The sequence below is a fragment of the Desmodus rotundus genome, chromosome 3, assembly GCF_022682495.2.
Source record: "Desmodus rotundus isolate HL8 chromosome 3, HLdesRot8A.1, whole genome shotgun sequence".
NCBI lineage: Eukaryota > Metazoa > Chordata > Mammalia > Chiroptera > Phyllostomidae > Desmodus > Desmodus rotundus.
This window is the reverse complement of record NC_071389.1, coordinates 189,996,117-190,018,266: the sequence shown is the minus strand read 5'-3', so window position 1 is coordinate 190,018,266 and position 22,150 is coordinate 189,996,117. Positions and strand designations below refer to the sequence as shown.

The 22,150-nt window shown below is 47.8% G+C and overlaps 1 protein-coding gene across 2 annotated transcripts in view; it reads right to left on the bottom strand.

The window, feature by feature from the left end:
- The window catches only part of RFX4 (regulatory factor X4), a 134,180-nt gene that overhangs the window by 46,711 nt on the left and 65,319 nt on the right, over positions 1-22,150 (bottom strand). Inside the window, exons 5-8 of one of the 2 annotated variants that reach the window (XM_024579275.3) lie at positions 18,797-18,858; positions 14,567-14,780; positions 13,451-13,528; positions 9,755-9,918 (exon numbers count right to left, since the gene is read on the bottom strand). In XM_024579275.3, the coding sequence (XP_024435043.2) occupies positions 9,755-9,918; positions 13,451-13,528; positions 14,567-14,780; positions 18,797-18,858 (518 nt within the window). Of the gene's footprint in view, positions 1-9,754; positions 9,919-13,450; positions 13,529-14,566; positions 14,781-16,429; positions 16,525-18,796; positions 18,859-22,150 lie in introns of those variants that run through there. The other variant, XM_053922003.1, reaches the window with a different exon arrangement.

Below are 22,150 nucleotides of genomic sequence, written 5' to 3'. Positions count from 1 at the left end.
ACCAATGAATGGCTCCCAAGGTGCACAGAGCTCAGGTATGTCCCCCACAAGGCCCTCCCCAAGTGTTCCCCTTTATCTCTGATTCCAGCTCCTCCCAAGACCCATCCCCACCCCCACCAGCTCACTCTCCTCCGTGCCCACGGACACCGACCCCGGTCCATTTCTCCAGGCCCTTTGCACTTGCTGCTGCCCCTGCCGGGAAAGCTGCTGGCCCGGAGAGCGCCTAGCTGCCTTCCTTCCCAACTTCAAAGGGCTGTGCTAGTGTCAACTACAGTATTTCTTCTTTTAAAGATTCTACTTATTTTTAGAGAGAGGAGGAGGGAAAAAGAGAGGGAGAGAAACATTGAGGTGAGAGAGAAATGTCTATCGGTTGCCTCTCGCAGGTGCCCAGACCAAGGACCAAACCTGCGACCCAGGCATGTGCCTGACAGGAAATCAAACTGGCGACCTTTCGCTTTGGGGGACGACACCCAACTCACAGGCCAGGGCAGTGCTGACTACAGCATTGGGAATTGCTGGTCTCCCCACTCTCTCAGCTCCCCCCACTATCTCAACACTCCCAGATCCTGCCATGTGGTTTGAAAAGACGACTTGGGCATCTGTGATGAAAAGCAGTGGCAGGAGGGAGAAGACAGGACAGGGAGATCTAGTCAGAGGTTACGGCAACAGTCCGGGCAAGAGAGTGGCCCGGATGAGGGTGCTAATAGTGGAAGTAATGCAATATGGTCAGATTAAAGTATTTTGAAGGCAGAGCCGACAGGATTCCCTTAGGCCCTGGTGAGTGGATGTGGGTGTATGAGGACAGAATGACGTCAAGTATGTCTTCCTGAAAGAAAAGGGATTCGGCAGCCCCTGTGCCTGGCAGAGTGCCTGACACACAGAAGGTGCTTAATAAATGCCGAATACTGAGGGAGCCCAAAGTAGTGCACGTCTGATAAAGCAAAGAAGTAACAGTAGCACATTGGATCCAACTTCTGAGACAACATCTCAGAACTTCTGGCTGCTCTCAACAGAGGTCAGAATTTAGAGGAGAGTCCAGAGTGCCCCTCCTACGGCTGCTGGACCGTCCGGGACGGTGGGCTTGCCATTCTCCACCCTGACACATATTCGGGAGGGTCACTCATGGCTGGAATGGGGGAGCTGGCTTTTGTCTGGGAGCAGGAAGTAAGCAGCAGGATCGTTGATGGGGCCTTTTGCTCGGTGCAATTGTTTGGCTTTATTTAGCTGAAGAAAAGTAAGGAGGGACTTGGCCCAGAAAGGATTCTATTTTGTGACTCAGACATGGGGCTGCCGGACTTTTAGGAGAAATCTAAATATTCAGGCTGCTCTGCTTGGATGTGGAAGGAGCTGGCCTCCCTGATCACCTGGTCTGAGGTGCTGCCTGGCCCACTCCACCTTCCGGCAGCACGGATGACGCTGAACCCACCCCGCTTTCCAACCTCCTCTCCTCCCAGTGTACACCCTGCGGCCTGACTCCTCCTTGCTGAGTTACCCTTGTCACCCCGCTTCGCCTCCCTCCCCAGGCCGCCCTGTACTCCTGCCGAAACAAACACCTCTGCTCCCTTTCGTGCAGACGGTGCCCACGTCTATGGCTCCAGTGTCTGCCCTTCTCCTGCATCTTAATTCCACACTTGAAACTCCCTGAATGGCCTCCAGCAGCGATGCTGGTAGAACAGCAAAGCGGTGGTAATAGTAGCCACCTTTTAACGAGTGCCACATGACAAGCACTAAACACTTCACCCACATTTTCTCATGTAATCCTCACTAACAAGTAGGTATGATTGTTAGTTCCAGCAGACAGGTGAGAAACTGAGGCTCGGAGAAGTCCTTTTATTTGCCCAAGGAGATGCAGCAAGTAAGTGCAAGAGCCAAGATTTAAGCCCAGATCTGCCTGGTTCCAGAACCTGGGCTAACCACTGTTATTTCATTGCATAGAGATGAAAATGCCACCCCCCCATCCCTGCGCATGCACTGAGCTATGCTGGTGACTCCCCAAGTCCAGACGGGGGCCTTCTGCTGCTTTCGGTCCAGGGCCCGGCTCTTGCTTTAGCATCTCAGTCTTCTCTTTGTTTCACTGATATCTTACCCTGCCCATCCATCCATCCCCCAACAACCCGCCCCCCCAAACACAAGCATGCTTTCTTACTTCTGCTAAACCAGCCGTTATAAACCAACCACCACTGTGCCAGCATCCCTTGGGAGGTCACAAGAAGTGAAAAGCCCAAGTTTTAGAATGATCTACCTTTCTTACAAGTAAGAGTGCACGATTCATGGTTATCGCTATTCTATTGTCACTTATTCACCAGAAAGCATATTTCAACATGCTTTACAGAGCTGGAAAAGAAGGGGCGGGTGGATCTGAGCCTGTGAGTTAGGAGCTGCACCCCGGCCTGGGCCTGCAGCGCTGGAGAACTCTAGAGCTGATTCCCATTTCCACCCCTGGCCAAGCACACGGCCCGGTACACAGAAGGCGTGCAAACAAGTGTGAGGGGTGAACGACTACAAGCAGCTGAAAAGTCCGCTGTGAGATGAAGCTTGGACTGCTGAGTAACTTTGGCTCCCTGATTTAAAGGAAAAGGCACTGGATTTGCAAGGCAAAGATATTTTGGTAATTAGTTAACTATGTAACGTTAAAGAATTGTCTCCTCTGGCAGACTGTAAGCTCAGTGAGGGCAGGGTGCACGTTCACCTTCATCAGTGCTGTATTCCAGGACCTAGCACAGTGTAGCACTCAACAAACATTTGTCTAATGAACGGATGAATGTTTGGGTCCTAGCTGTCTCATTTATTTGCAGATGAGGATGGACAGGTTACTTCAACTCTTCAGCTCAACGTTCACATCTGTGAGAACAAGGCAATTCTAGAGAAGAAGGCAGGGGGTAGTATTTCATCTGTACCCCACAAACTGCTTTGTAAGAAACTGTAAACGCCTTGTGTGTATATAACACCTATTAAGCAGTGTGAGCAGTACTGAAGCTCTCTTTAAAGGTGTCAATACATTTACTGATCCCTCAGGAGGTAGAGATTTAGCCAGTATCGAGTTCACTTGATCAGTGTGAGAAAGAGCACTCAGTAACTCCAAATCTAAAAGGGTCCAGATATGTATGTTATATGTGTGTACATATGTATAGGACTCAAATATTCATTCATTCATTCAACACACATATGTAATTTTGTATAAGTATATGCCTATACATATAATCATAAAAATAATTCAGTGTTAATGTAGAACACCTGAAAAATGCATAGAAGCATAACACTAAGATCAGACCTTCGTTGGCCTATTTTGGTATGCTTCTGTTCCACCAAGAATGTGGAAAAAGGGAAAGAGCCTCATTGACACCATAAAAATAAAAAGCCAGATAATCTACAAAATTATGACTTTCTGTTCACCCGTCAGAGAGTGCAGGTCACAGCACCTGCCTGGAGTCTATGAAAAGACAGGCACCTTCACAGAGAGGGGACTCAGGAACTGGCTCCGCTGTGCCAGAGCGAGCAAAGCAGGATGTCCCACACCCAGGAATAAGAATTCGACTTCAATTGCTAAAGGCCAAGTGTGAGAGAGCATGAGAGCGTATGGAACTCTGGGAGCCACGGATGCAAAGGAAGTTTATGTCTGTTCACCAAATCTCCATGGACCCGGCCAGACGCTCACAAGAAAGACTGGGGGCAGGACAGAGAACAGAGAAAGCCCCTCTCTGAGGTGCAGGCCCGGAGGAGGGGCGCAGCCACTGCTGCGGAAAAAGCATGAGGCCGGCTGGGATCTCTCTCCCTTGAGGAACGGAGGCCTCAAGGGGCTGGGGGAAGTGCAGAAAATGCTGTTGGCCTGGGCACAGGGAGAGACTCACTGCAGGTGGGGAAGGGTAAAACGGAAAAGCTTTCTGACCTTGGCAGACACTGTCCTGGGCTTGGACTGTTAGAGGTTTCTCTCTGGGGTGGGGCATGATCGCTGAAAATGCCCAGCTCTGATTGCCAAACACCATGGGGCTTACCTAAGACTGAGTCAGGATGACAGAAAACCCGCCTGCCCTCACCCCATCCCCAAACAGGCTGACCAGCGCAGCAGAGGTTCACAGGGAAGACCTAACGCTGAGGATGTGGCAGTAACATTGAGAAAAACCCTCAGTAAACACATTTCCAACCTACTCAAGGTACCCCCAAAGAATGTGAATCTGCTGGTACACTGAAGGTAACCATAGCAACAGCAAGACCCAGACTCAGTGAACTCTTGAATAACCTGACTCAATTCCTCCCATTGAGAGCCTAGGAGAAGAAAAGGCATGCTCATTTCCAGGCATAAATACTACAATATTTACCTCAGTTTGCACTGTTCTGCACACTGTTTGGCTGTCAATATAAAACTGTAAGACACACTAAAAGTTAAGAAAAAGAACCCACTCTCAAGAGATAAAGCAATCAACTGAACCAGATTATCAAACAGGGAATTTAAAATAACTATGATTATGTCTAAAAGAACTGAAAAAAGAAGAACAAATAAAGCCCAAAGTTAGTGGAAGGAAATAATAAAGATCAGAGTAGAAATAAACAAAGACTAAAAATAAAAGGAAACTAAGAGCTGGCTCTTTGAAAAGATAAAATTGATAAACCTTTAGCTAGATTCAACAAGAAAAAAAGAAGAGAGGGCTCAAATAAATGAAACCAGAAATGAAGAAAAAGTCATAACTGTCCCCATGGAAATACAAGGAAGTGTTACAGAATATTACAAACAATTATACCCAACAACTGGACAACCTAGTAGAAACGGACAAATTCCTAGAAACATACAATCTTCTAAGACTGAACCAAGAAGAAACAGAAAACGTTAAGAGAACTAGTAACAAAATTTAATCGGTAGTCACAAAAACTCCCAAAAAACACAAGCCCAGGACCAGATAGCTTCACAGGAAACACTGAAAGAAGAATTAATACCTATTCTCTAGCCATTCCAAAAAATTGAAAATGAAGGAATGTTTCCAAACTCATTCTCCAAGGCCAACATTAGTCTGATACCTAAACTAGACAAAGACACTACCAAAAAGGAAAACTAGGGGCCAATATTCCTGATGAACATGATGCAAAAATTCTCCACAAAACATTAGCCCACGGAGTTCAACAGTACATTAGGGAATCATACACCACGATCAAGTGAGATTCACTCCAGGGACGCAAGGACGGGGTTTGATGCCCGTAACTCAATCAGTGTGATTCACCACATCAGCAAAACAAAGGACAAAAACCCCATGGTCATTTCAACAGATGGAGAAGAAACATTGGACAGAATTCAATATCCATTTATGATTAAAAGAAAACTCTCAGCAAAGTGGGTATAGAGGGAACATACCACAACATAACAAAGGCCATTTATGACAAACCCACAGCTTTACCACCAGGCTCCATGGGGAGAAGCTGAAAGTGTTTCCTCTGAGATCAGAAAGAAGACAAGTGTGCCCACTCTCACCACTTTTATTCAACTTCTAAGTGAGAAGATGTCTCAGGTTATAACTAAATAACCACAAAGTTGGTCCAAACACATACAGCATGTCAGAGTCTGTGCCGTGAAGACAGAGAATGCTGCTGCTTTTCAAGTGTAAGAAAAATGACCACATGTCAGACAACAAAGAAAACCTAAGTTAAGTATCAAAAGAATAGTTCAGAAACAGTCTCTAATCATAAAGCAATAAAAGATAAAATAACCAGAAAACACTAGCTCCTAACGATTGGAGATTTTAAAGTGTTTATTTTTTTTTCAAGTCTTAGGACAAAGAGGAACTCCAAACCAAAGTTGCAAAATATTTAGCACATAACAATTATTAAAACAATACATATCAAAATCTATGGGGTACAGCTAAAATAGTGCTCAAAGAAAAATCTAAGAAATACTGATGCTATTAAACAAGGGTAAAGCATGTAAATAAATCAGGCATCTAGTTTTTGGTTAATTTGGGGGTTGCGTGTGACTGATATAATTCAAACTCCTAGAACTGGGACAGGCCGAGAGGAAGCACTCAATAAATATTTGCTGAGTAAATGAATAAGTAAACTGCAGAAAGGAAAAGAAATGAATCAGTAAAATAAAATCAGTTATTGACATATTAGGAAAAATAATAGCATCAATAAGTATATCCCAGCAGTTTTTCCTTGAAAAAATAATTAGGTAACCTAGCTACAAAGAAAGGGCAGAAAGCACAGCTACGCGAACTAAAACGTGGTAAAGTAGAAGTAATCACAGACACAGGAGAGATTCAGGGAGTGCACAAACCCACTTTGCTCAACCCTAAGCGAATAAACTTAAAGATCTGGAAGAAATGGATCATTTTCTAGGCAAATATAATTTACCAAAACTTAACCTCAGAGAAGATAGAAAATCTAAACTGACCAATTACTGCAGGAAAACAAGGATTTTTGAAGATTTACCCCCACAAAACACAAGGCCCAGATGCCTTCAAAGGGGAATTAATTCTACGTAATCTGTAAGAGCAAATAATTTCAGTGCTATTTAAACTTCTTCACACCCTGGGGAGAAAAGGCAGGAAGCTTCCATGTTCCTTTTGTGAAGCAAAAAACAAAACCCAAACCAAGAATCAAAAAAACAATGATACCAACAACTGACAAAGATTAGACACAAAAAGAAAATTGCAGACCAATCTCATTTATGACTTTTAATGCCAAAAACCTAAGTAAAGCATTAGCAAATAAAATCCTGCAGCATATTAAAGAAAATAATATACTACGAGTGAGTGGACTGCATTCTAGGAATGCAAGAGTGATTCATATTAGGAGATGGGTAATATGATCACTTCCATAGACGATGAAAAGCATTGGATAATATTCGACCACCATTCTTCATACAATGTTTCATGAATTGAGAAAAGGTAGACATTCCTTACCATGATAAAATATATCAATCTCAACCCAAAGCCAGCCTCATGTTTAATGCAGAAAAAAGACTAGATGTATTCTCATTAAAGTCAAGAGCTTTAACATGTTCTCGAGGTATACGCCAACGTAATTATACAAGCAAAATAGACAGGAGGTATAAAAATTAGAAAGACAAAGGTAGAATTATCTGTATTTTGGATAATATATAGTTATAAACCAGAAAAATTCAAGAGAACCTCAAAAAAGGAATACAACAATGAGAATTAAATTTAACATCATCAGGTCAAAATATAATATACAGGTATCAAAAGCTTTCATATATGTAAACAACCATCAGCCAAGAGATATAAAGGAAAAGACTGCATTTTACAGTAACAACAAGAAATAAATACCTAAAAGTAAATTTAACTTTAAAAATGTCTAAGATTTCTATTTTAAAAATTTACAGCGCCCCTGAAGGCCACAAAATTGAAGCTCAGAATAAATGGCAAGGCAAACTTCATTCTTGTTGGGAATTCTTAACACATTGTAATAAAGATATAATTCTCCCAATTGTTCTATCAGTGTAACATAACCCCAGTAAAGGTACATGTATGTGTATGTGTGTCACGTATGTATTTAAATAGACAAACTGATGCCAAAGTATTTCATATGGAAAAACAAGTGCCAACAACAGAAATACTTTTAAGGAAAATTCTGAAAGCTTATCCTACCAAATATTAAAATATGTTTAAAAGTACAAAACTTAAAAGAGAGTGACCCTGGAACATAAACATATAGCAAGATATTGATATTGGTATAGAATAGGAAGTCTAGAAATAGCCCCAAATACCTATAAAACGTACTATACAAAAAGAAGGCATCCCAGACCTGTGGGAAAAAGATGGACTGATTAACATCTGGAATTAGGACAACAGGATAGCTGCTGGACGGGGGGTGGGGGGGGCGCGTGATGAAGCCACACTTTACCTCTTGCACCAGGTTGAATTCCAAATTGACCAAAAATCCAAAAGTACAAAATCAAACCATGAAGTTAAGTGGGAGATAACCTCGGGGAAGTTCCTTTCTAACCGGAGTGGGGAAGCCTTTACCACTATGGTACACAATCCAGAAGCCATAAAAACAAGGACTGGCAAATTCGACTACACAAATATATTTTCTGTATAGCAGAGACAAAATGAAAAAAATATTTGCAACTCTTCCTATAGATAAAAGGTTACTATCCCTAATAAATAAAGAGCTCCTAAAAGTCAATGAGAAAAACATCAACTATCAAATGGAAAAATAGACACAGGATAAGAATAGAGAATTCATGGGTAAGAAATAGAAATCACTCCTAAAGATATGAAGATATATTCAACTCCACTCATCATAAGACAAATGCAAATTAAAGTTTACTGAGATACGTTAAAGTCACGTGCCCTTTGAACCAGGAACTCAGGCCTGTAGGAATATACCCTCCACGTACACTCCATGTCCTGCAAGTACACTCGTATGTCTACCCAGACCTGTGAAGGTGACTTTTTTGGAAAAAGGGCCTTTGCAGAAGTAATTAAATTGAGGATCTCACTGAGATGGGTGGGCCTTAACTCTGATGATAAGGGTCCTTATAAGAGATGGTGGGCCACACGGGGCGGGAGGCAGACACTGGAGGGAGGCATCTACAAGCCCAGGCACACCCAGGACTGGCAACCACCACTGCAAGCGGCGAGAGGCATGGAACGGGCCCTCCCTCAGAGTCTCCAGAAGGAGCCAATGCCGCCCACACCTGACTTTCGGGCTCCTGGCCTGCAGAACTGTGAGGGAATAACTTTCTGTTATTTTAAGCCACCCAGTTGTGGCGCTTTGCTACTGCAGTCCTGGGAAACGGACGCACTTCGCCGTGTGGAAGAATGGACTCGGAACACCACCCATCGCAGCACTGTTTGTGGTGGGACAGGCCAGAAACATCAACCAACCGAGAAATTCAACACAGTGGCACAGTATGCAGGCATAAAAAAGAAAACAAAGGTCCTTACGGACTGACATGCAGTGCTCTCTGTAAGAGTCCCAAGACTAAACAAATGCCACTCGAAACAGGAGAGTTTATCTACAAGGGACAAGACAGGCGAAGAGGAACCCATAAGGGAGACCTGGGGTTAGCGGGCTCTGACCCACCTCCATGCCCGAAGGACGACCTGGAAGGCAGCAGAGCCCCAGGGTGGGGGGTGGGGAGCAGGGGACACGGACAGCCCGAGGCGGCCTCACGTAGAAAGAGGCAGGGGGTCCATCTCCTGACTTCCCTCTCTTCCCTCTCTCTGACCTCCCTCCTGGCCACCTGCGCCATGGCCTCCCTCCCCCCAACGGCACCCCCGCCCCCATGGGCTGATCCCAGATGGAAGCTGGGGAAAGGGAGCCCTGTAAGGGACTCCACATGGTCGGACCCCCAGGGCCCAGGGCGGCATGGAGCCCAGTGGAGAGTGCTCTGCATGGCATGTCCAATCGTCTCCAAGATTTTAGTTTTGAAGTGAGGTACAGAAGAGTACAACATTTGGTTTATGCGCTCACCATTTCAGTGAGAAAAAGTATGTTCGGGGAACACACTGGTTGCAGGCGCAAGTGTGTAGCAGGTGGGCACAGACCCGCAAGAAAACGACTACGTCTGATGCTCTGGGAGGGCACCGGAGCGGCTGAAGAAAAAGGGTGAGGGGGAATTCTCACTGTGTGCCGTATTATACATTTTGAATCTTGAACCATTTTTTTTAAAGTTTAAAACTTAATTCTTAAAAGTTTTACATTGATGGCCACTGTAAGGGAGACCACCAGACAGTGCATGATTAGGTCCACAGTAACCACTGGGGACCAGCCGCGAGGGGAGACAGAAGGACGCGCCCACCTGTCAGGTAACGCCTGCAGCACGGTGGGCATCAGCACTCCCGAGATGGCTTTGTAGAGGATGGAGTCGCACACGCCGACGATGTTCACCACCGTGGAGGAGCCCAGCACAGGCAGCATGTGGGGCGGCATTCCTTGCCAAAAGTGCAGAAGGAAACTTTGAACCTGCACAGACCCATAGAGAGAAGAACCATGAGGTCGCACAGGGCCCTCCCAACAGAGCCTGGGGACTCGCCCAAGGCCAACCCAGCCTGCAACACTGTTATCTATTTCCCCAGTAGTGGTGGAGGCCACCCCAGCCTGGTGTGGCTCAGGAGGCCTGGGAGGGTCCTCCTGTCCCAGGTCTTGCCCCTGCCCACGTGTGTGGCACGGCAGCCGGGGGTCGAGTCTGTCCTGGGAGAGGGTTGGCACATTAACCCATCAGCACCTGCATTCTTACTGTGGTCTGGAGGGAGTTTAAGGCAGGGAAGGTGGGACAGTGTATTTTTAAAGCTCAGATTGCTAGAATTTACTATTCTTTGGGCCCATTGGTGCCCCGGGGCCCCTGGGTGTTCAAGAAAGGAAGGGAAAGGTGTGTGAATTGCTGGTAAGAGGAATGTATCTGGAAGGGAAGAGACCAGGTACCACAAGCAAAAATCTCCTGATTCAAACCTGTGTGCCAAACACTGGATAAAGTACAAGGGGCTCTTTCTATCCAAATTCCTCCATTTTCCCAGAGCCCCCTGGCCCGCTGGTGCCATTCGGGGATGCTAGATGGCGATATCTGGGCAGTAAGCCGTGGGCTACCCCACCCAGCCCGCCTCTGGCGGAGGACAGAACTGTAGTGGGCACTCGGATGTGGGGGTGTTGTTAATATGATGACAGCCGGGACCCAAGCTGAACTGTTGATGAACAGGTGGCAGGGTGGATGTCCAAAGCAGGGAACCCCCTGACGGCCCACAACACCTGTGTGTTTTAGTGTGTGATGTGAGCTGGGGGTCAGGGAAAGAGCAGAGGAGGGAGTACAGGGGTGGGACAAGATAAGGGAAGTGAAGGGCAATGGTATAAGATAATTAACTTGTCTATAGCATAACATTTTAAAGTATCTAGACTTCAGCCAACACTGAGGAGTGGCTCGTCTTGAAGCTCGGGAACAGCTGAGTTTTTGTGATCTCACGGGCTTGACTTGGTTCCTGGGCTACGTACCCGCGTTTCCTCCACGGACAGGCACTCTCCCCACCTACTGCATTATCTCCACGCCGGCTCCCATAGCACTCCTGACCCAATGCAGGAGATAATATAGTGCCCAGCCTAGTACCTTGGAGGTGGTACTCTTATTGGCATCAGCCTTATTCATGGAGTGCCTACTACATGCCGGGTACTGCGCGTGGGTTCTCTCATTTCATACTCACAGTATGACTGCAGCTGAGAACCGTTACTCCCATTTTGCAGGGACATAAACCTATTTGTCCAAAGCCAGACAGCAAGTCTGGGAATGGATGACAGCTCACATCTGCCTGTCTCGCCACAGTGGCTAGTTTGTGCTTCCACCCCACTCCTGAGACCCATGTCTCTCCTTGAACTGCTGCCTGCTTTCCAGCTCTCGGCCCCTGCCCTGGTGGCCTGCTGTGTCCTTCAGGCCCCTCTGAGGAGTAGGGTCTTGCTTTCCCCTCACCTGACCCCAGCCTGGCAACCTGATCTCAGCCTCAGGGGCCAGACTTCTCTGACTTCCGTGGCCTGCCTGGACTTCCCAGTGTTGACACTGGATGGGGGCAAGGAATGGGAAGAGAAGTGTGCCCCTGACTTCCTGGAGGGAAAATGGTAATTGCTGAAAACATGATCAGAGCAGGAGTGAAGTCAGGTTTGTAAACTGCAGGACTCCCGCCACAGTTCTACTAGTTCCACGACAGTGCAAATACTGCAAACTTTCCATCCAGAATGAAAATGAAAACAATGACAATCCAGATGAGTGAAGACTGCCTTCCAGGGTTCCTTACATGTAAAATGGGAATAATAGTAGTATTTACTGCATAGGCTTTGGTAAAGATTCCTTAAAAGTACTTATTATAGTGCTTGGTACACAGCAGATGCTTAATGAAGGTTACTGCTATTATTATTATTATTATTATTATTATTACATCGTGGAGGCACAACTGCCAGGCCCAAGAACTCAGTGCACTGTCCAAACGTGTGTGTGACACACCCTTGCGTAAGTTCTGAATGTCACCCGGCCAGAATCCCCACTGTGGCTCTGCTCACCTATCACTGGGACACCTGGTGGCTGAGGGTTGGTCTGGCACATCTCCTGGACAAGGCGCTTGCCCTCCAGAGAGCCCTCTGCTATCCCCTCACGCCAGCTCGTCCCTGGGTGCTGGCCTCCAGTTGGGTCCTGGGCCACCCTGTCTGCCTTTCCAACTCCAAGGAGGGAGCTCTGCCCAGTCGATTCCTAAGATCTGGTAGATTCTGAACTCATTTGCCTTTCTAAGCACTCCCTGTGTACAGCCCTACTTTTTCTATATGAGCAGTCGACTTCTAGCAGAAATTCTGGAAAAGATCAGTGGCTGTGTGTGTTCAAACAAATCTGCGGAAACTCGGTCTCTCGCAGGCATCTGTTCACGAGGCACAGGGAGCCCCATCAGCAGCGCTCAGTCTCTGGGGCTGCCTTTCGGGGGGCGCTCCATCCAGTGTTGCCCACCCTTCCTACTCTGCACTTGGGGCCATTTAATGTCCAAAGGTACCAGTTCCTCAGAGTGAAAAGAAACAGAAAAGAGGGAGAACAGTGCAAAGCTTAAGAGCCGATACTTGGAAGTTAGGTGTGAAACGGACAGTGTTTGTACCTGGAGGCAGAGCCGACAGGACCGCCCGACAGACTGCACACGAAGGGGGAGGGAGAGAGAAGAATCGCGGTTTGCAGCCTGAGCGGTGGGGTGGGTTGTGGTGGTAAACCAAGACTTGGAAAACTGACTTGAGGCAGAAAATCAGTACTCCAGTTTGCCCATGTTAACTTATGTGTCAACTGAATCTGGAGCTCAGGACTAAATATATGAGAGCTACCAGCTTTATAAATTGGAGATAGTGATGTCTACCTATTATCAGAGCGAAGCCAGATAACGTACATAAAACGCCTGGCATCACATAGGCCTTGAACAAGTGGGGACTTCTCACTAGACATAGGGAAGAAGTTCTGACTCTTTGCAAGCATATGTGGTGAAATAATCAGAGGCAAATGATTGAAAGTGATTATTTAAAGTAAGTTTCCTGTATTATCTATTTCGGGCCCCTACTGGCAGGATTTGATCGACATGCGGACCAGACCTGGAGACTGGAGGGTAAGCAGCTCCAAAGGCACCGCAGTAGATGAGCCTCGGGAACCACTAAACCCAAAACACAGGAAAGCTTTCCTTTAGTTTTTCTGAATCTGTAATCCTGGCTGCATTGATGCTCCGACAGAACTGTCTCCCTGGCAGGCCCATCAGGCAAGGTGCACCTCACTGGTTACATCAGGGAAAAGGCCGTGCCAACTGCGACTCCCACAGATCTACAAAGCAGGGTTAAAACGGCACCTGGTTCCTAGGATCACTGTGAGGGTTAAGTGAGCTACTAATGCGCACCAGGGGCTTCCAGAAGGCCTGGCACCTAGCAGGAGCTCATGAAATAGGAGCTAGTTTTATTATAATATTTTAATAGAGTGTTCACAGCTCAACACTTGTTGACCTACCTCATCAAAGTTGGCTCTTATTACAGTGTCCAGTATCCTCTGACAGTGTGTTCGGTACATCATAATAAAGGTAGAAACCTGTCGGGGGGAGGTCAACAATAAAGGTACACATTAACACATATTACTGCTGCCCTTGGGATTTCAGTTTTCAAGTCATTTGCTCCCTGATGAGGGGACGGAGTCCACCTCGCCCCTGCTCATCCCCCTGACCCCGGTGAGACTCATTCCCATCAGGGGGTGCTCACTGACCCTTAGCTCCCTCCTCCAGGCTTGTGCAGCACCTCAGAGGGTTTCTCTATCGGCACATTCACCCTTGGTATGGAAAACACGGGTTTCTCTCTCAGTCCCCATTCTCCACCCCCTGGCACTGCCGGCTCTGGGAAAATAAAATGGCTGTTACCCAGCACTTAGCTTGGTGCCTGGCACATAGCAGAGTTTGGTGGGGCTTGTTAAATTAAACTCTCCTCATCAGCTGAGATGTTGAAAAGTTAAAACCTACTGTATATTTATAAGAAAAGGTGCTTTTGCCAAAATCACAAAGAGGACGTTGGAAATCCTTAGGAATCTGCCTGGCAGAAGACTTTTCTCTCCAGCTCCTCTTATCCAAGAATTTTAAAGTTATTGTATAAGGCACTACACCTATAAGATCTTTTTTGTCTACAAAACTACGATTCACCATATCCTCTGCAGCACACAGGAAAATAAACTTTATCCTATGAAAAAGCACTCTACAGGAGAGGGGTCCCCCTTTGTGGGCTGAGACAGTGTAACATCATAGATGAGTAGGGGGGTTGGGGAGTTAGATAAACTTTTTATTTTAGAATCACATTAGACTTGTAGCAGAGTGTTGGAGATACTGCAGGGACTTCCCATATACCCCCACACCCGGCTACCTCTGTTGTTAACATCTTACGTTAATATGGTACATTTGTCATAACCAGTGGACTGACGCATTGTTATTAATTCAAGTCCACCCATGATTCGGATTTCTAGCTTTATATTTTTTAACCCACCACTTTGCAATTAAAGGGTGTGTGTGTGTGTGTGTGTATGTGTGTGTTGTGTGAAGAAGAGAGAGAGAAACCCCCCTCCCGGGAACCCTTCAGGTGGGGTCACCTTCTCCTCGGGCAGGCTGGCCGGCAGGTTTAGGTCTTTGACGTTTGGGAACTCTGGCAGCAGCGTCCCAAGTTTGGACCGGGGGGAATAGGCCACCGTCTGTTTGCTCACTTCCTTCTTGCCCGTCTCGCTCACCCAGGCGGCTCCTTTCTTGGAATACATCACATCATAGTACTGGGAGCTTTCCTTCACCGCGATGCCGTAGTAATGGTACCTGGGCCACAGGGAGAAAGCCACGTGCACGGTTATCAGGAGGGGGTTCCCGAGCAGGGCGAGCCCAAGGCCAAGGGTGACTGGGCCCATCCTCCAGGGGCTAGAAGAGTTGACTCTCCTGTGAGACTTGACGGCTCTGAAATCTGGAACTGAACCAAAGTACCATGTTGCCAGCCATCAATCACGCGGGTAAAAATAACCAAAATTGCCTCCCACAGAAAATGTTAAGTCAAATACTTTGCAAAGCAGAAAAGGGGATGAAAAATTTTCCATCTGCACTTTAGTCTCTTGTATCTAGCCAAGTGTGACCCCAGGGAGACCACACTGGAGTCTCCCCTCCCCGAGGACCCAGCAGGAAGGGTGTTGTCTATGACTGCAAACCACCAACAAATGGGGTTCTTAGGCAATAAGTGATGGTCTTAAAGAACTGTGTCTTTAGAAAGACAGATGCAGTGTTTCCGTTGACACTGAATGTAAAGCAAAGACCAGAACTTCCTACTGACTCAGAGTGGCCTTGCTGATAGCAGTGTTTTCAATGAAGACTCGTGGATGGAGCCAGCATTTTGTTTGGAGTTTAGGTTTTAGCTACAACCTACTGGGCACTCGCTCTGTGCTGGGCACTTGGCAAAGTGCTTTACATGCGTTAATTTGTAAAATAACACTATGAAATAGGGATCATTACAGTCTTTTTTCTGGATGAGAAAATGGAGGCAAGAGAGCTTAATTAGCTGAAGGTTATACGGCTCTTTCGGGAAAGAACGGGTTCTTGAACACACAGGTCTGCCCCACTACAAAGCTTCCGCTGCGCTAATACCCCTGCAGGGCAGCATCATAAACTTTGAGGCTTGTCAGAGCCATTCATGAAGCATAAAGAAATACAGATTCCTAGGCCTCTTCCCAGGCTGACTGATTCAAAACATGGGGCTGGGGCCCAGGAATCAGTATTGAGACAGGCATCCCAGGGAACTCTGATGCACATCCGTTTGAGACCAACTGGCCTGCAGGGTTAAGCACCTGCGTTACATTCCCAGCTCCATGATCCCCAGTCCTTGGAGGGACTGCCCTTATCTGCTACTGTCACTGGGATGCCCATCACAGCGGCTCACAAGGCGCTAAGTGCTTTACACACATTATTTAGTCTCCCCAAACCCTGTGAGGCGGTAACTAATTATCATCCCCATTTTACAGACTAGGGTACTAAGGCCCAGAGAACTTAACTAACACACCCAAGATCACCCAGTGAGTTAGTGGTAGAGGCAGGATTTGAACCTCCAAAGTGCTTTTAACCACTAAGCCGGTGGTTCTCAAACTTTGTTAATAGTAAGAATCACCTACAGAACATATTAAAATACAGACTCCTGGGTCCCATCCCCAAAGATTCTGATTTCGTAGGTCTAGAAGGGATTTTTACAATCACACAGCAATACCCATATAATTAATTAAGAAACTATAATGAATAGTTTCTGGACCTCGCTTCCAGGAGCATGGCAACATAGTAACTGTTCTTTTCTACTCTTAGAAGTATGGCTGGTGATAGTCACAATACGATAAAATGAGAAAGCACTTTGAGTTGTGAGAGAGGCTTCACAGGGAAAGGAGAGACAAGCACCCAAAACCTTCCCTTTTCCCCGCCCCGGCTTCCCCCGGTACCATTCTGAGAGATTCCTGCTTAGCGGGCATCTCGTCTCTATCTGAACGCCTCCCGGGATGAAGTACCCAGGCGCTCCCAAGGCTTCCCAGCTCATTTTAGGTTGGTATGGTTCTCAGAAAGTTCTCTCTGTGTGGAGACGATCTGTCCTCTGCGCCTTCTACTTCCCAACTGTCATAACTGCCTTTCCAACCCAGAGCCAGGGCCGGGGGCGGGGGAGGGGGAGGGGCCGGGTTCCGAGCGCCCTTCAGGCGGGAAGACAGTTATGAGGAGCCTCCTTAACTTTATACAAAGTCCCCCTTCATCATTTCTTAAGGCCAAGACAACAGTAACAACTCAGATCAGACCATTTCTGGAGTTTTCAGAGTGTGTGTTGCTAAAATCCACAACTACAGGAAGCGATTTCTCTGATCACTTTTTAATTTCTCTGCTTCAGCTTTGGAGGGCAGGTCCACACACTGGCTGTCCCCACCCCCAACCCCATTCCCATGTGGCCTGTCCAGGTAAATTTGCTTTTTTTTTTTTACTATAAGGCTGAGAAGCAGGTTGGAGACTAGAGCTCCTTGTTATCTTTCCAATGGCCGAAGGTGATCAACCTTAGAGGATCCTCAAGGAGAAGAAACAATGAAATGGATTACATGGAATTTTTAAAGAAATATTTTCCTATTTGCCAACCTTGAGGTTAAAGACAAACAAAACCCCCAGGCTCTCACATGTAGACAGAGAAGCTTTCTCCAAGCTTGTGTAGGATGGGAAACCTTTCCACTCTATCTTTACTATTTCTGCTCTTAGAGATGGGCAACAATGTCCTGGAGCCAACGGCTCTCTACAGACCACGAGCAGGGGGAAAATTATTCGTTTCCATGCTCTCAGCATTCTTCCATCCATCGCTCATCTATCTGTTCAACCAGCGCTACCAGCTGCCCTGTGGGCGCCGACCGCTGTGCAAACGAGGAAGGAAGAATCTGGTTTCTGTACTCCATACTCTTACCAAGGCTCAAACCTCATTTTAAAACAATCCTGGAATTTCTCATTGCAAACAAGATTTGTTCTTCAGAGTAGCCACCTTGGAAGTTTAGCAGAAATTTAGCCCAAAATGTCCCTGGCTAAACAATTTTCTACACAAATCTATAATCGCCCCCCAGAGCTTCAGGCCCCACAAATAAATTACTCTCAGTATTTTCAGAACTTTACCAAAGACGGTTTTTCCAAGTTTGATCACCCACTGTCTTTAACTTGGCTCCAAGGTTAAGCCACACTGGGTGGGGAGGGCGGGGGTGGGGATGACCCAGGAATGGCAAGAGTGGGGGCAGCGAGGGGCCAGTGCTGGACATGCTGCTTTTGAACCACCCTTGGTCACAAGTCTTGTAAGTCTCTGTGGTGGTTGTCTTTTCTAAGTCTCAGAAGTTTGTAAGTGAGTGTGTGCTGCTCTGCTACTTAACAGGGCAGCGTGTTTGGAAAGGTCGCACAATAAGGCAGCCTCTGGTGGAGTCGCCTCGGGCACCGGCCCGATAAAGGTCCAGAGAGGTCCTGCCTAGAGGAATCTGCGAGAAACTCAGTGCTTACCAAGCTCACGTGGCCACCTTCCTCAGGGACCACCTAGTGAAGTCCAGCAGTTGCTGAACACCCTTTGAGGCACGCACGTCTTGTGAGTGCAGACATGGGTGACGTCTGAGCCATGGTGGCAGATTCCCTTCCCTCTGGCTCACCCCTCGCAGGCAGGCAGGCACAGGCCCTCCTCACTCCTCAGGTCGTCTCCTCGAAAGCCTGTCTGGGGCCACTCCCCTTTTGTTATTCTCCATGCCCACACCCTCTGCCACAAACTGCCTCTTTTCTGCCTGCCTCCCCTACCACCAGAACATATGCTCCATGAAGGCAGTGGCTTGTTTGTTCCCGAGTTCCCAGCACTTGGCACCGTGCCTCTGACACACAGGAAGGGGGAGGCAGATAGTGGGCGGCTGGTCGACAGAGCTGAGGAATGGTAAACGGGGAGCTCTGGACCTTCCCACCCACCGCCCTCTCAGGGGTCATTAGGACCGGCTGCTTGATGGCTGGCTGGGTGTGGGGAGCGCAGAGAGTGCGCTCAGGGAAACAATCCAAGAAGCCACAAGGTGCTCCTTTAAATAACGCTCAAGACAATTTTACAAAAACGCCTAGAGGCAGGGTGGCAAAAAGTCGGGTTCCTTAAAGCAGCTGGGCCAGCTGGCCCTGGGCAGCATCTCTCAGGGGTCCTGGGAGAGAGGGCTGGGCTGTCTGAAGCTCCTCTGTGCTCTGGCCAGATGCAGGCTTCCATCCAGGCCTGCAGACAGAGCTCAAGAAGCAAGGGCTGGGGCCTGGGCCTCCGCGGGACGAGGGGCTTCGGTGCTTACTTGGACTGTCCACGGGTCCCGAGTCTTCTGGTGGTTAACTGAGGAAACTGCTGCCTTATGATCTGCAAGTCAACACAAGAGTCAGTCACCCAGAGGGAAGGGTTGGGAGCACAGTGACCAAGTCTGACCAACAGCAATCTAAAGGAGGGAGGAAGCATACCCTTGGTTGCAGCGGCTTATAAGCAGCCCATCAGGACCCCCGAGAAGACCACCAGTGTTGGGGGTGGGGGCAGCACCTGAGTGGCTGTGGGGCTCTGGACCCCGAGGGGGTCTCACTTGGTGGCTCTGTGCTTCACGCCTCCAACTCACAATGCAGGGCAAGTACCAGGGGACCCAGAATTCGTCACTCCCCTGCTTAAAGCCCTCCAATGGCTTCCATCCACCTAGAACTAAAACCCACCCCGGCCTCCAGAACCTGGTCCCTGCTCAGTCCTGGCCCCTGGCTCTTCCCCTTCTTCTCCTTCCTGTCCAGAGGCCCAGCCACGCTGCCTTTTTTCCCTATTCCTGAAACACAACCAGGCATGTTCCCCACTGGGGGCCTTTGCACAGCCGGTCCCCCTGCCTGCATTGCAATCTCCCCTGATCCTTAACCTTAGAGCTGGGCTCCTTCTCTTACAACACATGCAAGCCCCTGGCTGAGGTCCCTCTGCCCAGAGGCCTCCTCTGCCCAGCCAGTGCACTGTCCCTCCTGCACCACGGGCCCTGGTTTAGGTCCTCTCTCCACTTAGCACTCTCTAAAACAAGCCTGTTCGCTTACCTTCTGAGTGCTTATTTTTGTCACCCTCCCACCCTCACTAGACCGGAAGCTCCATGAGAGCAGGGTCCTGGCAGAAGTGAAGAGCTCAGTCCTAATTTGCTGAATGAAAGGATGACCCCCAACCCCCGCCCTCAAGAGGACGCTTCACTCTTTTGCAGAGTGGAGGAAGGTAACTGCTGTTACCCAGGACAACCACGCAGACCTGCCAGAAACCTGGGAGGAGGGGCCGTCTGCCAAGGGGAAAACGCAGGCCAGGGGCCTGGTCCTTGGCGTTTACAGCGCTGGTGTCTTGGGGAGGGTGCAGTTCTTGCGCAAAGGCTCTGGAGTTGGGCCGCCAGGATCAGATCCAAGCTCGGCCTTTTGTTAGCGGGATGCCCCTCGGGCAAGTCGTTTAACATTCAGATGACTCAGTTTCCTCACTTCTAAAATGGGAGTAATAATAGCCCCTACCTTAGAGAATTTTTTGTGAAAATCTAAAATAAGTAAATAGAAGTAATTTGCAATGTCAGTGCCTGACATTCAGTAAGGCCTCGATCATGGGTGAAAAAAAATCTGCATTCCCCCCAAGAACAGTTAGAGAATCTCATGACAGCAGACAGCACCTTTGAAGGTAAAAAGGGATTCTAAAATGTTACCCCGCAGTGCAGCAGTGACAAGACATGAGAGTTCTCTGAATTCTTTAATGGCGTCACTCTTGTAGGCAGCGTAACCCTGCTTCCTTTAACCCTAACTCCTGTAAGCTAAGGACGTGGGCTTCTCACTTCTTGTCCCTCTCAAACAGTTGTGACCCCAGGACAATTCGGTATGCGGGGGACGGGGTCTGATGCAGGGTCAGTGACAGGGCCCTGCAGCACTCAGTCCCGTTGTGCCCTCTGAGACCACGCCAGGGTCTGGTGGCCACGCCACCTTGGGCCACTAATTCTAACCTCTGGCCACGTGTGTCAGCAAGACTTCCACTACAGGGCTGGTTTTGGAGCTGAGATTTGTGGCAGCTGCTCACAGAGGTACACTGAGGCACAGGTGCAGATATGCCAGTAGAGATGGAGGGTAAAGAGGGGAAAGAGAAATACGGGGCCACGAGAGTCTTCTCGCTGGCTTTTAAAAAGTGGGTTAGGATTTGGGTTCTGAGTTTCCTACTACGCGAGCAAAGGCGATAATACCATAAAGTTACAAGTGTCCCCGTATCTATGAGATAAACGCACGCCAGTTGCTGTGGAAAAGCAGAGATTGTCCTGTTTCCATCTGGGAAACTTGTCCCGTGCACGGGGCACGACAATAAGGTGCCACGTTGAATGCTCTGTATTAGCTGGCAGTTTGCAAATGGTAACTTCGAGTGCTGTCGAGAGTGCGTGGGGACTGGCCTGCTCGTGTCTGGCTGATAACCTTGTTTATGAGTGTGGCCCTTCCCCAAAGCCCAAAGCAGTTTCACAATAAAAATATTCATACTTCGTGACCTATTGATTCCAAGGAAATAATCTAAAATAAGAAAAAGCCGTGTGCCGGACTACTCATGAGAATGAAAAACTGGAAACAAATTAAATGTCCAGTGTTAAATGGCCAGATAGTTAACTGGCTAAATAAATGATTAGTTATACACTCAGTAAAGTACTACACAGGCGTTAAAAATGACGGCACCAAAAGCTGTGCCACAACACAGAGAATGCCGAGGACGGTGCTAAACAAAATAGCAGAACTCGTACTACGTTTACACTGTGGCTGTAACTCACGTTTGGATACATGTGGGAATGGAAAGGGAACACAGAAAAATAAAAACGGATGTGTGTTAGGCAGAACAAAAAGGGATTTGTATGACATTTGTGTAAAAATCAACTTTTTTTGTGAGTAGAAAGGAATTTCTGACTGGAAATATTCCTAATTGACAAAAGAAATTCAAGCTAATTTTGAAAGAAGCACCCAAAAAAGTACCATAATGTTATAGTGGTTGTCTTTTTCCTTTTTTAAAAAAAAAATCAATCATTCCCCATGCCCCGCAAATGACATGATTTTTGAAAGTGGCATTTTGGGGGCTTGCTAAGCTTTAGTATTACTTGACTGGAGAGAATGGGCCAAGTTCTGCAACCTTTCTAAGTGTTTGTCCAAATAGTGTCCCACCTAATGACCGCAAAGCAAATGGTAGTACGCAGCCCTCAGCTCAGGGACCAGGGGCCACAGACTCTGGTCTTGAGACGCACCAGACAGACAGCCCCTGGGACTGAGGACAGGCTTCTGGAGCTGATGGTTCTGCCAATGCGAGGCAAGAAAATGCACAACCCCTGCGTTTGTAACTCTTTGCTCTACGATCTTGAGGAGTCACCAAGTCACAGAACAGGGTCTGTGAATTCACTGATCAACTGAGCTCTGACTCCCTCCGTAGCTGATGGGTGTTACCTGCTCCTTCTGAATACTGTGCATGTAAGCACATGCAGCTTCACCGCCTTTGCAATCAGCATCGACTCCCGCTGCCCGCGCCCTGTTGACCCGCCCAGGCCGTCTGTGGAACCCAGACTCTCCCTCTCCCCTGCCACTGCCCCACCCCCGGGACCTCTCGCCTGGACCACAGACTCGTCCTCCTACGGGTGCCCTGCCTGAGGTCGTGC